The sequence below is a fragment of the Mytilus trossulus genome, chromosome 6 (genome assembly GCF_036588685.1).
Source record: "Mytilus trossulus isolate FHL-02 chromosome 6, PNRI_Mtr1.1.1.hap1, whole genome shotgun sequence".
NCBI lineage: Eukaryota > Metazoa > Mollusca > Bivalvia > Mytilida > Mytilidae > Mytilus > Mytilus trossulus.
This window is the reverse complement of record NC_086378.1, coordinates 44,699,320-44,719,859: the sequence shown is the minus strand read 5'-3', so window position 1 is coordinate 44,719,859 and position 20,540 is coordinate 44,699,320. Positions and strand designations below refer to the sequence as shown.

Genomic DNA, 20,540 nt, shown 5'->3' with positions numbered 1-20,540 from the left:
GATACCGTGGCCTCGGGGACTAATAAACCACCAGCAGAGGTATCGACCCAGTGATGTAAACAAATTGAAAACAACACGTTTAATAATTCCTTGCGTCCGAAGCGCTTTTCTGGATTTACCTTCATCAGGAAAGCTCAGAGCCAAACATTTGAAATCCGAAGATGTATAAGTACCGAAACCGTTGAAGAGCTATATGTCAAAAATACCTAGAATAAATAGCCAAATCCATCTTAAGCCAACTTTGCATGAGAGAACTGAAACCTTTAGTTAGTTTCTAAATAATTTCAAAATAAATATTATGTTTATATTAATGAAATGTCTTGATTTTGTTTTGCATTGACACTTTGGACATACAACCGCTTGAAATGACTGACCGCATAGAATATCGCCGAAATTCCTGTTCTAAGTTTAGATCAACTTGCAAAACTTCCTCAGTGATAAGCACGAAATCACTATGCAACCGAAAAGATAATGTAACTTCAATTCTTGTTACTATCTCATGAAATGAGGAAGTCACTTCTTCCTCTCCAAACTTATAGATTAGGCACTGGACAGTGATGATGAATTCAGTGACAATGAAGACTATGGGAATGAGGTTTATTTAGGTTAATGTGTCTGGACGGTTTGATTTAAGATTCTAATATGACGTGCTGCATTCGCTTTGTGAATAAAAGCTGCAGAATAATGAATTGACAATATGTCGATACCCGTAACTAGCATTGCACAAGGTCATGTTTCTCTCTGACTGTTTATGACGTCTTTACACTAAATCCAATTTGTACAGGATTTGATGAAAATTCAATTATATCTTGTACAATAACTCATTGTGTGGATTTTGTTATGAAAAAGCATTGATACTCACTATAGAATTTATATTCAATGACCACACAATAAACCTTATTCACAAAATACAGGAGTAATTCTGTATCATTTACTTTAGCATGTGAGTGCATGAGTTATTGCATTGGGAATTCCACAACAAATTTTGCTTTTTACATTTACATTTAAGGGTGTTACAGAGTACAGACACCTTTAAATTTTACATAAAAGTATCCCCTGACTTCAAGTTTTTGATTTTTTTTAAATGATTCAAGTAGCGAAAGTTGAAGCTCAGGAACTTTGAATAAAGATGTGTCTTTAAGTGAGCAACTATTTTACTTAAAAACAGTGGGAGGTATGGTGTTTTATTTTTCGTCTGAGTCAGAACTTTTTCGCCCTTTTTTTTTAATTTATTTTCGACGCTCTCAATTCAATCATTTTATTTAAAATTGAACACTTTAAAGTATTTTTGTCATCTGCTTGACCTCACTATTTTTCATCAAATTTGATTTTTTTATAGAAAATGTTGAAGTTAAATGATCATCCCCTTACAGCTGCAGTTAAGTTCATCGACATATATCCTGTTAAAATTCCTACAGATGTTCCAATGCATTCCTTAATTTCTCCAGATTCAATAATTACACCTACACGTAGAAGATATTTGGAGGATCAGCTGGGGCAAGTTCATACTGAGAAATTGGCGTAATGACAGTATTCCCCGCACCAAGTTCTGATCATTTCTGTTTCGTTTTCATAGTTAGATATTCGGTTTAGATCTGTAAGCCAGACAGCGCACACTTCCTGAAACTAATGATTGGTGCTTCAACATCAGACTCATCCTGATTGTCTCGCGGGTGGATTACTATTATACTATCAGAATTCTCACACCTGCAGATTTCTATCACTATCAGATTTTTAGACATGCATGTCTCAATTACATGTCCTGTCTCCATCTGGGTATTTTTGTATTTTGCAAATAAGGTTTATTATATGGTCATTTAATAAAAATTATATAGTGTGTATAAATGCTATTATATAACAAAATCCATACTATAAATTATTGTACAAGATATAAGTGAATTTTAGTCAAATTTTGTACACAAGTCAAAATACAAATTATAATTTGTACAATTTTTTTGTACAAATTACAATTTGTACAAAATGATAACTTGTACACACCATATACACAATTCAATCATCCAAATATACAAATGGTAATAAATGGCAATATTTGTTAAAATTTTGTTAAAGGAAAACAAAATATTTGACTTGCATATAATTTTCAAGAAAAATGATTATAACAATGATATTTTTTTATTTCGAGTGGTAAAACTTGATAATGAAAAGATTTTTTATAAAAAAAATGTATTTGGTCTTGGAACAAAAAGATCATTATTAGAAACAGATCGTAAGTTGTGGTGTTGCACATCATCAATAGTTGTATTGTGTGTATTGGTAAATATACTTTAATTCTATATAAAAGGGATATTTTAGATGAGATAATTTTACATATACGATCAACATGATCTTTCCAGCTTAAATTTTCATCAATGTCAATTCCAAGTAAGTTGAAAGAATGGACATTCTCAATACATGTTTCGTTGAAGGTAATACATAATTCTGATAGTTGTGTAAGTTTTTGTTTTGAACCCAATTTCTTACACTTAGTTTTTTGTGCATTGATTTTCATACTGTTATACACCAAGATTGTATAGCATTTAAATCATTTTGCAATATGCTGTTAATTTTTTCAATGAACATCATGAACATGCATGATTTTTTTAATAGTTGATAGTGGCTTTGAAACTGGCTGTCAGATAACTCCGAGTACTCTCAGATCTGTCCCTAGTGTCTTTTTGTTATCAAGATGTACAAGTACCCGGGCACGTCCACTTGTATGTTTGTCCATCTGACGTGGGCATGTATATTTTGTACGGTAAATGCGAAAGGGTTGGACATTTTTTATTATGTCGTAAAATTGTAAAATTGTAAAATTACTGGTTGGATCTAAAGCTATGCACATATATTTGATGTGGAATTTGTCGTTAAAAAGTAGACATGAAAAAAATCCCTAGCCTTTCTGTGAATGAAATAGAGGTCACAACTGTCATATGAAGAATGCAATTGCGATTTTGCGTTTCGCACCCGGTATGCGTCTGATCATATATATTAATGTAGTTGATGTTTTACTTTATTAATGCACTTATCAGTAAAAAATAAATCCACGAAAGTATCTCGTGATAATGTCTAAGCCATAGGGTTAACCAACAACATCTTCCTAGGACAAATCGTCAATGATTGTTTTCGTAGTCCAGTTTAATGTTTTTATGAACATACAAAAGCAACAGGGCATTTAAACGTTCTTTTCCCATTGTATGCATGACGAGTTTGCTCTTTCTGTGGAACTTGATGTTACACTGGTCAATAAAAGTAGACTCAGAAGTTTTACTATTTTTCGAAAGATCGTATTACACACTTTTTTGTTTGTTACGGTAGACGTTAATGTGGAAGGTTTGTAGTTCTGGTCACGCCATAACTCGTTCCAGAGTCGAAACTCCTGTCTTAAAGAGTCAGGAAATGGCATGTAAAGTTTAAATAACCAACAATGTCGTTGCATAGCATCATCCGATGTTTGGTGAATAATGCTTAGAATCAAAGCCAATTCCCTTTCAACGGAAACAGCTAGCATGTTAACCAAACCGAATATTAAACTGTTGAATCATGGAGTCTAAGAATGGTAGAAAAACTGCACGTCGAAAAACACTTTTTCATTGTCAGCAGGGACATTACTACGCTGGGTATGGCGCTCGTATCGACTCGGTGCCTTTATACCACCAATGTCGGCAACTTCAGCCATTGCCGAAGCTTTATCAAACACTTACGTTGTCAAATTCCTTTTCGTCTATTCTCATGATGTATTTTTTTATGTGTAAATATTATGCTGCCCATCAAAGGCCCTTGATTGGAATAATAAATAATCTTATTCCTATTCTTCTTTTGTTGATTTGACCAAAGATTTGATTGTATCAATCATTTTATACCCTTCTACAATATTGAGTATAGACCCGTGGAGTTTTCTACTCACTCCACTAACATATCCAAAAAAACTATCTATAAAAGTAGAATCAGTTATTTTTGTGAGTAGCCCATCAGCGTCAATAACAGCTTTCTTGTCCCAGGTGCGTCCAACGTAAGAGCTGATTTCCTTTAAACAAGATATGCTGTCGAGGGTCGTATTTTTTTTTCACTCCATCTTGTTTAATAGAAGACCTTAAATTTCTGTCATTTTATTATGTTTAACGCATCCCTGTTAGAATTTATCTTAGGCCTTTTCGAGACATCGAATCCATTTCGGAGAATGCTTGAAAAATATCCCGAGCTGTTTTAAGCTATCTAACATCAATATTACTGGAAAATTGCAACATTTGCATAGTACTAGATTCAGGTTATGGCTAGCACAGTAATGATAAACTGTCCTTGGTGCCAGTCGGGTGAACTGCGCTGCGCAACTAAGATTCTTACAAGACAAACATGTATTACCGGCGCCATCCATAGTCTGCGCGAGAAAAAAATGGATATCAAATCAGAATCCGCCAAAGCTTTGACTATCAAACCGTAAAGTGCCTGTTGTCTCTTCTGCTTGGACAAATTCAAGCGCAACTTTTGTACTGTACTATACCGTCCCTAAGATAGCGTATAACAATCCGAGTTGTTCCCAATTACTAACATCCAACACCTCATCGCATTGATATCAACAATGTGGACCAAGCGGTTGAGCCTTTACTTCATTAACGATTGGCTGTTGGATAAACCTCTTGATAATAAAATTGAGAATGGAAATGGGGAATTTGTCAAAGAGACAACAAAACGACCAAATAAAAAACAATAGCAGAAGGTCACCAACAGGTCTTCAATGTAGCGAGAAATTCCCGCACCCGGAGGTGTCCTTCAGCTGGCCCCTAAACAAATATATACTAGTTCAGTGATAATGAACGCCATACTAATACATACTCTTGATGCATGATAACAATTCATTTTGAGAAGTTTTTGACGTATATGATGCTTTTTTAGCACAGTAGACTTTTTAAAAGCAGATTTTGGTTAGAAAATTACACATTGCAGGGAAATTTTAAATATAGTAATTTCTTAACAAATCTCCGTATCAGTGCTCACGATTTAGAGATTGAGAGGGGAAGGTACAAAAATCTCACAGTGTCCGGTATTCGTGTTATGTTAGCCCTCACTATCGCTCGGGCAAAAATTATCACGAATATAATGCTTACCCATGTTAAAACTATACAATAAAGTATAGCTTGCATCAATTATTTCCTAAATGAAATGAGGTCTAGGTCAAAAGAAAACTATCCGAAAGGCACGAGGACCATGCAAGGTACGCACATACCAAATATAGTTACCTTATTTCGTATACTAGTAATAAGAGAGAAAGTAACATAACATTTTTTTTTTTTTTTTTTTTTTAATATTTCAAGGTAGTCGCTTGACCATAAATGGTGTCATGGTCATCTGACAGACAGCTTGTTACATAAGCATCTATATACAAAGTATGAAGCATCGATGTCTTCTACCATTAAAAACTAAGCTTTTAAGTCAAGAGCTATCGGATCACTATCCTTTATTCTCGTTTTTTGCTACAGAAGTCGCAGTGGAGACAAACAGTTAACCGGTGACTGGCGTTTGTTGTATGGTTAGTTAGCATAACCTCACAACTTTCTTGACGTTGTTGTAAACAAGATATATGGCTATTCAATGAAATTTACAATACGACCAAATAAAGACAAATGTATGGTTGAAATGTTTTACCCATCAAGTGAAGCGAGTGTTTCCAAATCAACCAAAGGCTGCGATTAACGGTCTGAAATGACAAATTCATAAGTTGTGAATGACGGTCGAGAAATGGAGATCGAAATGCCTTACTTAGAAGACAGGTTGCAGTCGGTCCTTGAAAAAAATACTCTGTATACTACTTTAGTTTGGCGAAATAAACATTCCGGCTTCATCCCTCTCGTTAGTGTAAACTCCTTCTTAGAACATTAAGAAACATAAGAATAGTACTAATTATGTTAAAAAAGGCAACAAAAGTTTGGGCATGGACCGACGGTAGCCTGGGATTTACATGCGAACAAAAAGAACAAAATTACGCCCCTTTTTGTACATTTAGTTCTTTTAAATAATTCTGTTGGAAATTTTATTTTTCTAATAGCAAAAAAAGTGAGCAAAATTATTGTTTTCAGCCCAGGTACTGCTAGAATTATTTTATAGGCAAAAATAAGGGCCAGATTTTTTCCTCAAAATTTACTCAGACCCCCAAAAATCAAATGTTCCGTACTTAAGACTTTTAATCTATCTAGAGATTACTGACTGGGGTCATTTTTCTGCAATACCGGGGTTGTAATAACTTGAGCAATACGACAGGTGCCACATGTGGAGCAGGATCTGTTCACCCTTCCGGAGCACCTGAGATCACCCCAGTTTTCTGTGGGGTTCGTGTTACATGTACGTAGTATTTGGTTTTCTATGTTGTGTCTTTTGTAAAGTGTATGACTTAAAACACTCGAAGCAATGTTTCCACCAGTTTTATTAACCTGTCGGCAAAGGTCAACATCTGCTTTCGCAATTGACTTGTATTTAAACAACCTCACCTGCTTCCAACAAAAATATTGGACGACAATATAAACATCTCAAGAGTAATAATACAGTAGGATAGTGCAGAATGGAACTGTACGGTAAGTAATACAGAGCCATTGTCAGAGCCACATCACTGGTTTGTGATGGCTGCTTAGAGTGATTTCACCAAACATGCGTCAGACAAAAACATGCTCAAAAACAACATACGGGATCTGTAGAAACTGACATTGTAAATAAGAATTTGAAATTATGCAATATTGTAAATAAAAAAAAGAAGTTTTATTACATATTACTAGTTCAATATGGTACATTTGTAAAATTAATGTAACAATAACAGTATGTAACCGTAGACTCAAATATATTTGTTACATTCGTAACAAGTTATATATACAATTGTACAATACACATGATAAAAGATTTGTTTAACCTGGCCCGGACCGGTAGGTTCTATCAGGAACATATATGTATTAATTGTGCATTATTATTATTTAAAGGCAGTGGCTATTTGACCGGCACCGGCAAAATAGCAAATTTGCTATTTGACCTGCACCGGCAAAATAGCAAATTTGCTGTATGACCTGAACCGGCAAAATAGCAAATTTGCTATTTAGCCGGCACTGAATAAAACTTTTCATTGACATGATTAGTAGAGAATGAAAAATCTTAATAATTTAAAATCATTTTATCACAATCATGACAATATCAAGCATTAAAAATACAGTACAATCAAAAATAAAATATTGAAGATGTTCATAAGTAAATAATTTATAACTTTATGATATTAATTAAAAGCATGAAAACACATTTGTATATACATTATAACATATATTTTTTCTTAAATATTTATAAAAAAGTTGATTTTCAAATCTGTGTAAAATTTATGGTTAAATATCCTGCCGTGTGATAAGAATACTTATTATGTAATACTACATCATAAAACAGACATGACAGACGTCACAATATTAAAAGCTGTTTGCTATAAATTTCAAATGGACACATGATTAAACATTTGCAATTGTTACAAACCCAATTCTTTGCCTTTGGAAGTTGTTTTAGTCTAGCCCAAATGTTGCCACTCCAAAAAGACACTATATATGTATACACATTACACTGTCTTCCTTCGGACTGCATTATGTGTGCATACAAAAATATGTTACAAGTGAAGATATAATTTTTCTTCTCTTTATATACGCTCTTGATATAGCTTCCCCCGCATCTTTTTGACAATACTTTTTGATTAAATCAATATTTTCAATTGAGTCCAAACAAGAGCAGTTAAAAGTTCAGGTCTTGCTGATTCAAATTGTTCCTCTGATATTAAAATGTTGTTATTTACAGCATTGTTGGCTAAAAATCGCTTTCAACAAACCAGTCTAATATATTTATATAAACTTTTCTTATGAAATGGTACACAGTTGCTGTTTTTACGGGTACACTTTTTTGGAAGACCGATCAATGACAGTTCGCCCATGACAGTTTGGGTCAAACCTTTTGGCCTTCCAGCTAGGTTTCCGAAGGCTTGATATTTGGTGAAAGTAATATGTGCGAAACATGAATCATTTAGGACTGGTGTTCTTCTTGTTGAGCTGTATTACGTTCTTCTTCTTGCGAACCTAGATTTATATGAGTAACAGTAACAAAAGTTTTTAAATATACTGAGATATTGATATTTAATAATTGTAATCATCTTACATTTTAATTCCAGTGAGATATAACTTTTATCAGATCTGGCTAAAAAGCAAATTAAATACGATTTTATTTATAATATAACCAACTTTTGACTCAGACTCCAGAGGGCCCTCATGGGGTTTTTGATTATGTGATTACTTGGCCGTTTTTTTAATGATTATTTGATTATTAAGCCAAATATTTCATGATTATTTGATTACCTAGGACTGTATTTTTAGTTTATGATTATTTGATTACTAAAGATAAGCAAATATTTAATGATTATGTGATTATATTGGCAAAAAAATGGTGATTATGTGATTACTAGGACCCCCCCCCCCCCATGAGGGCCCTCACTCCAGTTTGAATAATTTTTATCCCGTGGTAAGACATGCTAGTACCCCTGGGCTGGTACTCAGTCAAGTAAAGGGTATAAGATCCATATGGAGGAGAATAATACATAGATAAAGTTGATGTACTTCATAACGTTGTATCTAATTAATTTTAATTAAAAAAAATATGTTTTCTTGTCGCTAAATAGTTTTTTGTCGCTTCTTGTGCTAAAATATTTCTTGTTGTCGCTAATTAGTGAGACCGGTATCTTCAGTTTCCTTCCCCAGTATTGAATTGTTCCTCTGAAATGGCACAGGTTTCGGCGAAGAAATGTTCACTATGTGATGAACAGAACGGAGCATATTATTGTTATGAATGTCAACAAGCTTTATGCACAGCGTGTCGTAACAGACATGGTAAGATTCCAGCACTAAGTGGACACACAGTCGCTGATATTAATACAGTAGATCTGTCAACTGTCAACAAAAAGTCTCACTGTTTAGAACACAAGAAAGAATTCCTGTTTTACTGTGTTAAATGCGATACCTTTATTTGCAGTAAGTGCGTAACATCTACACATTATACACATCCTTTCTCAGAAATAACTGAAATTGTAGTAAAAGAAAGACAAAAAGCAAAAGAAAATATTGAAGAATTAAAATTGAAAATTGATGCAATATCTACCCTGCAAGAAAAAGTCAAGACAACTCACTTTGAACAACTCCATGCTAAGAGCAAACAATGTATTGAACATATTGAATCCGCCAGCAAAGGTCTTCAGTCCTGTATAGAATCGAAGAGAAGTATCAAAACTACTGAAGTAGAGGACAATGAAAAAAAAGAGCAAGAAAATTTAAAAGTATTTGTTGACAACACAGACTCAGTTCATAAGCAATACACACAAATATTATCAGAACTGGAGAATGTTTTGTTGGAGAAACATGATGTGACATTTTATTCAAGTTATAGATCAATTGATAGTGATATTCAAACATTGGTTAATATACCTGAAGAACCTGAAGAAGCACAGGTACCAACTTTCAAAGATGAATTCTTGTATCAAGAAGTTAAGGACTACATGGAATTGAAGATTGATAACAGGTAAATATATGGTGCTTTTTTTTAAGCAAAGTGGTCATGGTTGATGGTGATGAATGAAAGCTTGATAATGAAGAACAATGGGTTAAGGATACACTAGACCTAAAGTAATATATTGTTTATTTCCCCAATCCTGAACCTGCCAAGCCAGGTGTGGGTAGGTAGGTAGGGAAATAATTTTATTTTTTCCAAAAAGCTGGAACAATATTCATGATATCTGACAGTTGATCTGGCAAGCCTGAAAATAGGAAATTGATAAAATATTATTTGACTTAGATATGACAATTAAATTTTATTAGTCAGACCGTTTTTGCACGGTCGGTCGGGATTTGGTAAACAAACTCTATTTAATTTTAGTCCCTAGCTTTAAATACATGACGCCAATATATAGCACAATAGTATTGAGAGAGGCATTAAACACCAATCAAGCAATATGTTTATTTATGAGTGGTATATGGGATATTAATATTGTAGTTCATTTAAATTTTTCAAAACCATTGTACATGTTCAGTTTAGCCTTTCTTTTACAGCTTACATGTATATCAGAGCTGTCCTATTCAGAGGATGAAAATTGAAGATTTACAGTCAGAAAACAAAAGATACAAGGAAACTCTTCAAAGGTATGTACTAGAAATTATATGACAAAAAAGTAACAGATTTAAAGGTGCACAGGCATGATAAGACCATTTTTAACTGTGACATGTTGAAAGTTTTAAATCATGGGATGTGATATTGTGTATGTATGTTTTTGTTTTGGTGTGTGTGTGCTAGTTGTGTGAGCAATCATCGTAATTTAAGATGTTCATGATTTACATTCCTTAATATACAGAAAAACATCATGCAAACAAGAAATAACACAAATGTATTGTATTGTTCCAGGGTTTTCGAGTCACGCTACCTGTAGTACTTATGTAGGCCTCTGTTAAAGGAAGTAATAATGTAAACCGAATTTGAGTTCATTAATTGTATTATGTTCTGTTTCACTAAAATGCAATACAACTGAAACAGCATGCACTGTGTTTCACAAGACATATGACATACATATCATTTGTATATGACATGAAATAAAAAACAAAATATAATACTGCAAGGTGTTACTTGCACCACGTTTATAAAACAATCGTTGTGTACTGCTGACATGATAAACAAGTTATTCATAGACAAGAACAGGAACACTTAACATAACATTTGGAACGTTGAAATAAAACTTAATGTAAAAAATACAAAATGAACAGTTACAATAATGAGTAAAGTTGACATGTAGATCTAAGAATGTCATTAAGTAATGCAAGGTTCAGGTAAACTATTTCTTCTGAACAATATGAACCCCCCCCAAAAAAAACCAAGAACAAGCATCTATATGTATCACATTTGTTATGGAGACCACTATGGTAATATGAACACAACTATGCAATTCGCACATGTTAAAATCACATCAATATTCAATTAAAACTGTCAAACCACATGGGTGAACCGTATGTAAATGAAATTTTGAGAAAAGTTAAGGTTTAAAATTTTTAAAAATATTTTTGCATAATTTATGATGTTCCTGAATTATCATTAACATGGTTAATATAAGTTTTCTTTTTAATTTGTTAGAGAGCTAGAGATAAAAGATGAAGAACTCATACAGTTATCTTTAGATTTACAGTCAGAAAACAAAAGATACAAGGAAACTCTTCAAAGGTATGTACTAGAAATTATATGACAAAAAAGTAACAGATTTAAAGGTGCACAGGCATGATAAGACCATTTTTAACTGTGACATGTTGAAAGTTTTAAATCATGGGATGTGATATTGTGTATGTATGTTTTTGTTTTGGTGTGTGCTAGTTGTGTGAGCAATCATCGTAATTTAAGATGTTCATGATTTACATTCCTTAATATACAGAAAAACATCATGCAAACAAGAAATAACACAAATGTATTGTATTGTTCCAGGGTTTTCGAGTCACGCTACCTGTAGTACTTATGTAGGCCTCTGTTAAAGGAAGTAATAATGTAAACCGAATTTGAGTTCATTAATTGTATTATGTTCTGTTTCACTAAAATGCAATACAACTGAAACAGCATGCACTGTGTTTCACAAGACATATGACATACATATCATTTGTATATGACATGAAATAAAAAACAAAATATAATACTGCAAGGTGTTACTTGCACCACGTTTATAAAACAATCGTTGTGTACTGCTGACATGATAAACAAGTTATTCATAGACAAGAACAGGAACACTTAACATAACATTTGGAACGTTGAAATAAAACTTAATGTAAAAAATACAAAATGAACAGTTACAATAATGAGTAAAGTTGACATGTAGATCTAAGAATGTCATTAAGTAATGCAAGGTTCAGGTAAACTATTTCTTCTGAACAATATGAACCCCCCCCAAAAAAAACCAAGAACAAGCATCTATATGTATCACATTTGTTATGGAGACCACTATGGTAATATGAACACAACTATGCAATTCGCACATGTTAAAATCACATCAATATTCAATTAAAACTGTCAAACCACATGGGTGAACCGTATGTAAATGAAATTTTGAGAAAAGTTAAGGTTTAAAATTTTTAAAAATATTTTTGCATAATTTATGATGTTCCTGAATTATCATTAACATGATTAATATAAGTTTTCTTTTTAATTTGTTAGAGAGCTAGAGATAAAAGATGAAGAACTCATACAGTTATCTTTCGTTAAGCAATTTTTTGAGGCAAAGTATGTTATTATAGAAATTTTTAGATTATTTGCCCCAAAAGAATCATCATGAGACATCAAAAAGTTAAAAAAAAATATTTAAACATTTAAAAGCATGTTGGATGCACTATATTTAATTTGTTTATTCTTCCATTATTAAGTTCTTTAAACATGCAGGCCTCGACAATAACGCTTGTCCAAATGTCTGTTACCAGAGCAAAAAAAGGTTGGACAAGTAAAAGCTACATCAAGCTTGTCCGACGGGACAAGTACAATTATTCTGCAGAAAATAAATTTGATGAACAAAGTAATTATCAACAAAAAACAAGAAGAGAAGATAAAAATAAAGTTTTAATTTGACATGTTTACTTGCAATCGAATATTTAAAAACTGGTTCTTTGTGATGTACTATTTAACAGGTAAAAGGCATACTATTCATGTAAACCAGTTTTACTGATCCGAATCAGCAATGCGCTTTGCAGATAAGGTAACATTATAAGATTTGGCTCCAAGTTTAATAGACACTGAGTTTTGCACCGTAAGGAGACATATTTATAAGACATGATTAATAGACAGTTTGGCAACACAGAAGACATATGGAACTAAGACAAATCTGTACATGGTTTTCCTTCCTAATTTGGTTGCTTTAATATAATAAATCATCCAAAGGCTAGAAAATTAGTATTTGTGCAACAATATTATTTCTGAAACCAGCCATAGTGATACTACATTCTCTTGTCCACTTCGTCGACATTAAAGTTGAGAAGGGTTAAAATAATTTTTCACATCAATAGCTTTGTCAAAAATAAGTGGAATTTTATGAAACTTGTGCAGAATTTTTTTTTTATGAAAACAAGAAAGCCTTCTTTTAATAAGATTTTTAACATAATGATTAGTTCTCATTAGAGTGTCACTAATTTATTGAAAAATACAAAACTGATACCATCAATGACAATGGTGACATTTATGTATATTTTCTGTAATATATATGTCAAATGAATTGGTCAGCACACAAATATAAATATTTCTGGAATAAGATGCATATGTTTTAATGACAAATAAATTACAACAGTATTACATTGGTCACATTATTTATTATTTCAATGTAATTTATAGATACACAACCTTGAAAAATGAAACATACCAGAAAGATGCAGAGAATAAAAAGCTTGCAGACAAAGTTAAGACATTGAACAAGTATGTACTACAATGTATATATGCTATAGAAATTTATCCTTGGTTAAAATATAAAGACCAATTGATGTAAACATGCATACACATGTAGGTAATTTAGAATCTAACATGTCTATTGGGGTTTAAAGTGCATTTATCCTTGGTCAATCAGGCAAATATATATCTTAATTGGTTTTACACCAATTTAAAAAAATTGCGTAGGGATAAAAATGAACATGTGCACCAAATTATCTAGTGACAAAAAAAACAACATAATGAAGATACTATGGACATCACAGATGTGATAAGTGATTTAAGATATAAAAAAAGGAAGATGTGGCAGCATTCCCAATAAGACAGCTCTCCACAAGAGACCAACTAACACAGAAATAAAATATTATGGTCATTGTAGTGCCTTCAACCTTAAATAAAACTCATACTACATAGTCCGCTATGAATTTAAAACACCCCCAATTGAAAAATGTGAAACAATTTAAATTATAAAAATGGCCCCCTTTATGTACAAAAAATGATTTGGTCTCTTGTGGAGAGTTGTGTCATTTATGTCATTGACAATTATACCACATCTTCTTTTTTTTTTATTATAAAAATCAAATAATAATATACAACACTACCATTAAAATGCTGTATTTTGATTGGCTAATAGAAGGGTGTTTATTTACTCTATCACATGGCTGAGAGGGTGACAACTTTTTTGAATGTTACCCTCTGGTCTAGACCAATCAAAAATGGATAATTTAAAAGACAATGAATTGAATTTACATCAAGTTATTATAGACAATGCTTAAGCTTCATTCACGCCTTAACGGATAGCTCGAACCGATGCACAATGGATAACTTTTTTTTTATCCTTTCATGTCTGTTAGACATTTGTTCTAATTCGTTAGAAGTCCGTCCATATCCGTTGCATGTCCGTTTAGGGTATGTTTTATCGATCGATGTCCATTTTGTCTGGTGAAAATTTTTGAGAATGTTTAAAACTTTGAACAGACGTCCAACGGATGAAATGTCCGTTGAACGTCTTGAAGGTGTCCATTTCGTTTCTGTTTTGTATCCATTACGTGTCCTTTATACATCTATTGGAGGTCTGGCAGATAAATTTACCAACAGACTTCTACTGAACGTCTAACGGATAAAACAGATGTTGACAGATCTGAAACGAATACATGCCAATAAAAAAATTCCTGTCAGAAATGCCAATTTGATTTTTAAGGTTCATGAATTCTTATTATAATATATAATTGATCTTAGAGTAAGGGCATGTCTTCACAATCAAGCAGCTCTTATTCAGGCCAGATACTGCACTTTGGCGGCATTTTGAAGAACAAATCAAAACCAGTTACACAAAAACATTTTGAATATTTATGCGATTTACATGTATTAATATTGTCGCCTTTAATTTTTCCGTATATTTTGTTTATCTGTTTTATCTAGTACGCTTCAGTTAGGTGTCCGTTTTATGCGGTACTTGTCTGTTGGATGTACGTTCGACATCAGTTCTGTCCAGTACGTTTCCGTTTCTCGTATGTTGCATATATGATGTGTGTCCATTATGCATTTGTTACAGGTCTATTTTTTTCAGTCAGTTCATCAACCAACTCTCAAAGTATACAAATTTTGTCAACAAACAACTTTTATTTTCATCTGTTAGGCGTCCATTCGTGCTATCCGGTACAGTGTGACCAAGGCTTTAAGTTCTACATTTTTAGCTCAGATTCTTTTATTTGACTGTCAAAATTAATAAAAAAAACCCATCTTGCTTCACTTCTGGTGATTGTTCTAATACCTGTAATGTTGTAATTTACGTGAAGTCCAAAGAAAATACTTTTAAATAAACTTTGAAATTGAGAATGGAAATGGGGAAGGACATTCAGTATAATAAATGAAATAACACATAGGTGAGATTTGATAGAGTAAATTGGTCCCCTCGAGAAAGCATCAACTTGGCTTGCAGCGATTGACAATGTTTTCTCAGGGGACCAATCTACTCTATCAACCTCAACTGATCAGATGAATACAAGCAAAAAGACATCTAACAAAAACACAGATACATATTAAGACATACATTTGTATATGTGACATTTAAGTGTACATTTATATTTAAATGACATGTTGGGTTGCTTAAGAAATAATTCATGGGACTGGCAGATGGAATACAATGTATTTCATGATTTTACCATTGGTTGGCCGTTTATGACAAATATTTTACCCTGCGGGATAGTGAGGGGTAAAATATCGGCATAAAGGGACAACCTGTGGTAAAATCACGATATATTCAAGCCCCCATGAATTATTTGGATTTTAATAGGACAAATACGGCTATTGTTTTGGATCAAAGCGCTCTAGGTGGAGGCAAATATTTGCTGTTCCCATAAATAAACGCACTATTAAATTGGTGTTAATGAATGGAGCAAACTGAATAAGTGACATGCTTAAAGTTTTTACAATAACGTATTTAGATAGTTTTGGGTGAATTTAAATTATAATTTACTTATAAATGTCTTATATGTTTTAAAAAAAATTGGCTTATATCACAGTTAGCATCTTTTGTTTATGTTTCCTTGTTGTGATGATATTTGTTTTGGCAAGCATGTATTTTCCCTTAAAATGCTCATATTCTTACGTGATTGTTCTATGACATCGGGTATCTCATTCATAAAAAAGCATATGACGTGGGAGTACGATTTGAACAGCCTGACAATATATTCATATTTTACCACCAGTGTGTACTCAAGGTGTTTGAAGGACGTCATGAGAGAATGTCTCATTTATAAATACCCACATCTTTTATACATATATATGTAGAGGTTGCTGTACAGTCTTTGAAAAAAAAAGATGTCTTTCTGAAATTTCATGACACACAAAAAGGGCAGATCTTATTAGTGGTGACAGAGAATGCATTGATGTCCATCTTTTTTTTCATTTTATAGGGACCTGGAAAAGAAAGATGATGAGATTAAAAAAAAATCTAGAGAGATCCATATTTTGAAGGAAAGAGGTCGAATTTTGTCATCGAAGTATGTAAAATTTTATTTGAAAAGGGAGTATGATAAACGACATATTATTATGATAAATGACATATTATTTAGGTTACACACTTAAAATAAAATATTTTAACATTTTAAGACGAACAGAAAAAGAGGAACATCAGTGTGGTGTATTTACTTCATATTTATTCTAACTAGTTTAATTCAGTATGTACTAGAAAAACACATTTTGTTTATACTTTGTGATCTTGATGATTTCAATTTACATAATTAAATGCTTGAAAAGTTTAAAAAAAATTAATTTGAAGATTTGTTGATGGTTACTTTTCAATTTGTTTTTAAAAGTTTTCAGGAAAAAATAAACATTTTTGGCTCGACTCAAAGCAGTTGAATGAGGGAAACTACTTTTTTTGCAACACCACCTTTAACAATGTACAACAATGTATAACTTTACGATTGTATCAGTTTAAGGGGATCCACAAGTAGCAGGACAATGATAGTTGGTATGCAGTTGTATAATCATGGGAAAATATAATTTTCATGGCGATTCTTTCGTGCTACCCAATCAGTCATTGTCTAATAACTTGAAAACTTTCTGTTTGTTTACACTTTTAAGAAGTTTGTGATTAGATCAGATGATCAAGGAACACAGTTGATTTTCATTGTCTACAAGTATAGTATAAAATTGAGAATTGAAATGGGGAATGTGTCAAAGAGACATCAACCCGACCATATAGCAGACAACAGCAGAAGGTCAACAACAGGTCTTCAATGTGGACAGTGAATAAGTTGCATTTTTTTTCATATCCCTTCCGAATTTATTTCGTCATGTTTCATGTCTCAAATAGCAAGAAGAAGGATGAAATTACACTTATAAAATTTGGGTCATGAGTTTGAAAGTGAATATAAGGCCACACCAATTTAATTTCTTGTTCGTTGGATCTGCCAGCCCCTGTTTTTTTCAAAATACTTTTTTTTTATATTCCCGCTTCCCGCATCTGGAAATGTAATAATGTCCATTTCCGGCACAGTTTTTTTTGTAAATATTATTAAAAGATATCAACATTTGTTTTTAAAATCCAGTCTAACCTGTATATAAGGATTTTAAACCTAGAAGCACCCAACCACACTGTGTAAATATCTGTGAGAATATTTGTTTCTGTATGAAACCAATTTATCCCAAGTGGAAGTGCTCTGATATAAATATATAACAGCGGAAATACCTGTACAGAACAAAACATTGGTTTCTTTCCCCCTTACTTAATATATTCCCTAGATCAAAAATATTCATTGTTAGAATATAGTAAACAGAACTTCTGAAGTTTTTGCCTTCAACTGCAATTATATTGTATGTTGGCGAAACCAAATATCCATAGCCGCTGCATGTTTATGCATCTGTCCTGATTAATTCAGGGGCCTGTTGTTCAGCAGTTATCGTTTGTTGATATGGGTCATTGGTATTTGCCCCTTTGAATATATAAATTAGATCGTTGGTTTTCCTGTTCGAATAGTGTACACTTATAATTTTGAGGTCCCTTATAGCTTGCTGTTTGGTCTGGATAAAAGCCCTGTGTAAAAGGCAGTACTTTGACCTGTGTTTGTTATTATCAAGTTGGGAACAAACCTCCCTCAGAAAAGGGGTCATAATTTATTTTTACTGTTGTAGAAAAGAAAATAGAAACACCAAGAATTTGTATAGTGCTACTATACAAAACCTTTGAAAACATAATTAGTTTTTTTGGAAAATATGAGCCCTTTTGTACTAAAAAGTGTTTTTTACTAAAAAAATATATTATAACTTATATCGACCCCTCATAAAAGGGATATCTATAACATTAAGGGGTTGTTCCCAACCTGATTATGACTTGGATGGAGAATTTTCTCATTGTCAGTCACACATACATAGACCAGATTTAATTATTCAATAATTTCTTAGTGAACAGGGAAAAAATACTTCATAAATTAAAGAAATGTCAAAGTACAAGTGATAAATCAAGTTTTAATATTGTCAAAACCTACTTTTTAGGTTTACAAAAATTTTTTATAATTGCTCGCCTTTACTTTTCAAGCTTCGCCTCAAACATTGTCAAAAATTTGAAAATTATATATTTATTATTAAAATTTTCAAATCGCTCGCTCGCCCCAATATTTGGAGTTCAAAAATCTGTAGAACCAGAAATTAAATTGGTGTTGCCTTTTTGAGCATTTTGAGGAAGCATGGGATTTTTAGATTTTCATTTATTGTCTAAAATAAATGCAGTACACAATAAATATGTTCTAGGGCCAGTTTAAGGGCGCTACTAAGGTAAATCATAGATATTTGCATTTGTATTAGCTTTTGGTAAGACTACGTAATTTTTTTTATTTGAAACAGTCAACTCGGTAATGGTTAATAAGATAAACAAAATTGCATAGTTTACATGTTGTTAGGTGAGTTTAAGAGAAACCATAAAAAAAAAGTCAAATATGGTATTTGGTATGAAATTTATCAGTGCATCTCAGACTTATCTCATTGGCAATTATTTGGCCAACTCCCTCAGTCATGGTGTATGGATTTGAAACTTTTGCATATTTGTTGATAATCTGTGAAGAGGGGAATTATTTAGCCTGTAATTTGAGGCTTAGGGCTTTAACTTAAAGATTACAATTTATGTCTGATTTAAGTTTTAAAAGATACATGTGCAAAATAAAAAAAAAACTAGTAGTTTTATGCAATGATGATTTTTGTGATTTCTGATTTGTTATCTTCAAAGTTAATACATGTAATAAATGTCTCACCTCATTAGAAATATATCTTTTTTATGCCCCACATATGATAGTAGAGGGGCATTATGTTTTCTGGTCTGTGGGACTGTTCGTTCGTCCATCTGTTCGTTTGTCTGTCTGTTGGTCCCGCTTCAGGTTAAAGTTTTTGGTCAAGTTAGTTTTTGATGAAGTTGAAGTCCAACCCACTTGAAACTTAGTACACATGTTCCCTATGATATGATCTTTCTACTTTTAATGCCAAATTAGAGTTTTTAACCCAATTTCACAGTCCACTGAACATAGAAAATGATAGTGCAAGTGGGGCATCCGTGTACTTGGGACACATTCTTGTTTAAATTTTATTTTTGTTTTTTCAGTACTCCCGGATATGGCTGTACTGGATGTGGAAAGATCTATGGATCAAGGGATGACTTAGTACGCCATAAATCTTCATCTGTTTGCAAATAGTTGATGATCTTACTGTAAGACTCTTACATTACCGGCAAATAGAAGGAACTGCTTTCAAAGGACTATCATGATTGTAATTAGAATAAATAAGATTGATCAGTAATCATATGAAAAAATATGTGCACCTTGTTTTTGGCTCTCATGCAGCAAAGGGCAATGTGAGCTAATACAAACAGTTGGCATTGCTAGGTTATTGTCCTGCATTCATTGTCTGTTTGTTTGTTTCTATAATTTAGATCGAAATGATGGTGAACTGCATACATTCTACAGTTTTCTTTATGTTTTCATTATGATATGATATTGAAGTCAAATAATCATCAGATATTTGGTGTTATTATTTTTTTTTGGTTAATGAATTTCGATATTATAAAGAAATTCATTTTAAATTTTACTATATACTAGAACACATCAGCCGGATTGACCAAATTAAAGTTCCTGCACCTTATTTTAAACCTGGATTTTTATACGACTCTAAAATAAAAAAAAATTTGGTTGTATATTGGTATCACGTCATTGTCGTTGTTCTCAGTTGTGTCTCAAGATGGATGATTTCTGGATAATAACTTTAGTATAAGTGAATAGAAATCAATACATTTTTAAAACAAGGTTTATACCACTAAAGGAAGGTTGGAAATAATTTTTGGGGTTTTGGACATTATGGTCCCAACAGTTTAGGAGCACAAATAAGCATTTTTCTTGGATTTCAGAAAATAATTTCAGTATCAGTAAATAGAAATCTATGAAATTTAATCACAAGGTTTATGACCACAAAAGGAAGGTTGGGATTGATTTTGGGAGTTTTTGTCCCAACAGTTTAGGAATAAGGGGCAAAAGGGTCCAAAATTAAACTTTGTTTGCTTTCATTTGAAATTGAAT

At 32.5% G+C, this 20,540-nt stretch overlaps 1 protein-coding gene across 4 annotated transcripts; it reads left to right on the top strand.

Moving 5' to 3' along the window:
• Nucleotides 1–8,766: 8,766 nt before the first annotated feature.
• Nucleotides 8,767–20,335, top strand: LOC134721416 (E3 ubiquitin-protein ligase TRIM45-like). Of its 4 annotated transcripts, XM_063584401.1 has the most exons (7): nt 8,767–9,567; nt 10,095–10,184; nt 11,164–11,250; nt 12,226–12,291; nt 13,387–13,467; nt 16,395–16,481; nt 19,574–20,335. In XM_063584401.1, exons 1-7 carry the CDS (start codon nt 8,774–8,776, stop codon nt 19,662–19,664), a joined length of 1,296 nt encoding a protein of 431 aa, XP_063440471.1. In that variant the 5' UTR covers nt 8,767–8,773; the 3' UTR covers nt 19,665–20,335. The 4 variants fall into 4 exon arrangements, 3 of the variants coding, with proteins under 3 accessions (XP_063440471.1, XP_063440472.1, XP_063440473.1); XM_063584402.1 differs by lacking the exon at nt 12,226–12,291; XR_010107850.1 differs by lacking the exons at nt 16,395–16,481; nt 19,574–20,335 and having other exon boundaries at nt 12,226–12,757.
• Nucleotides 20,336–20,540: the final 205 nt, after the last annotated feature.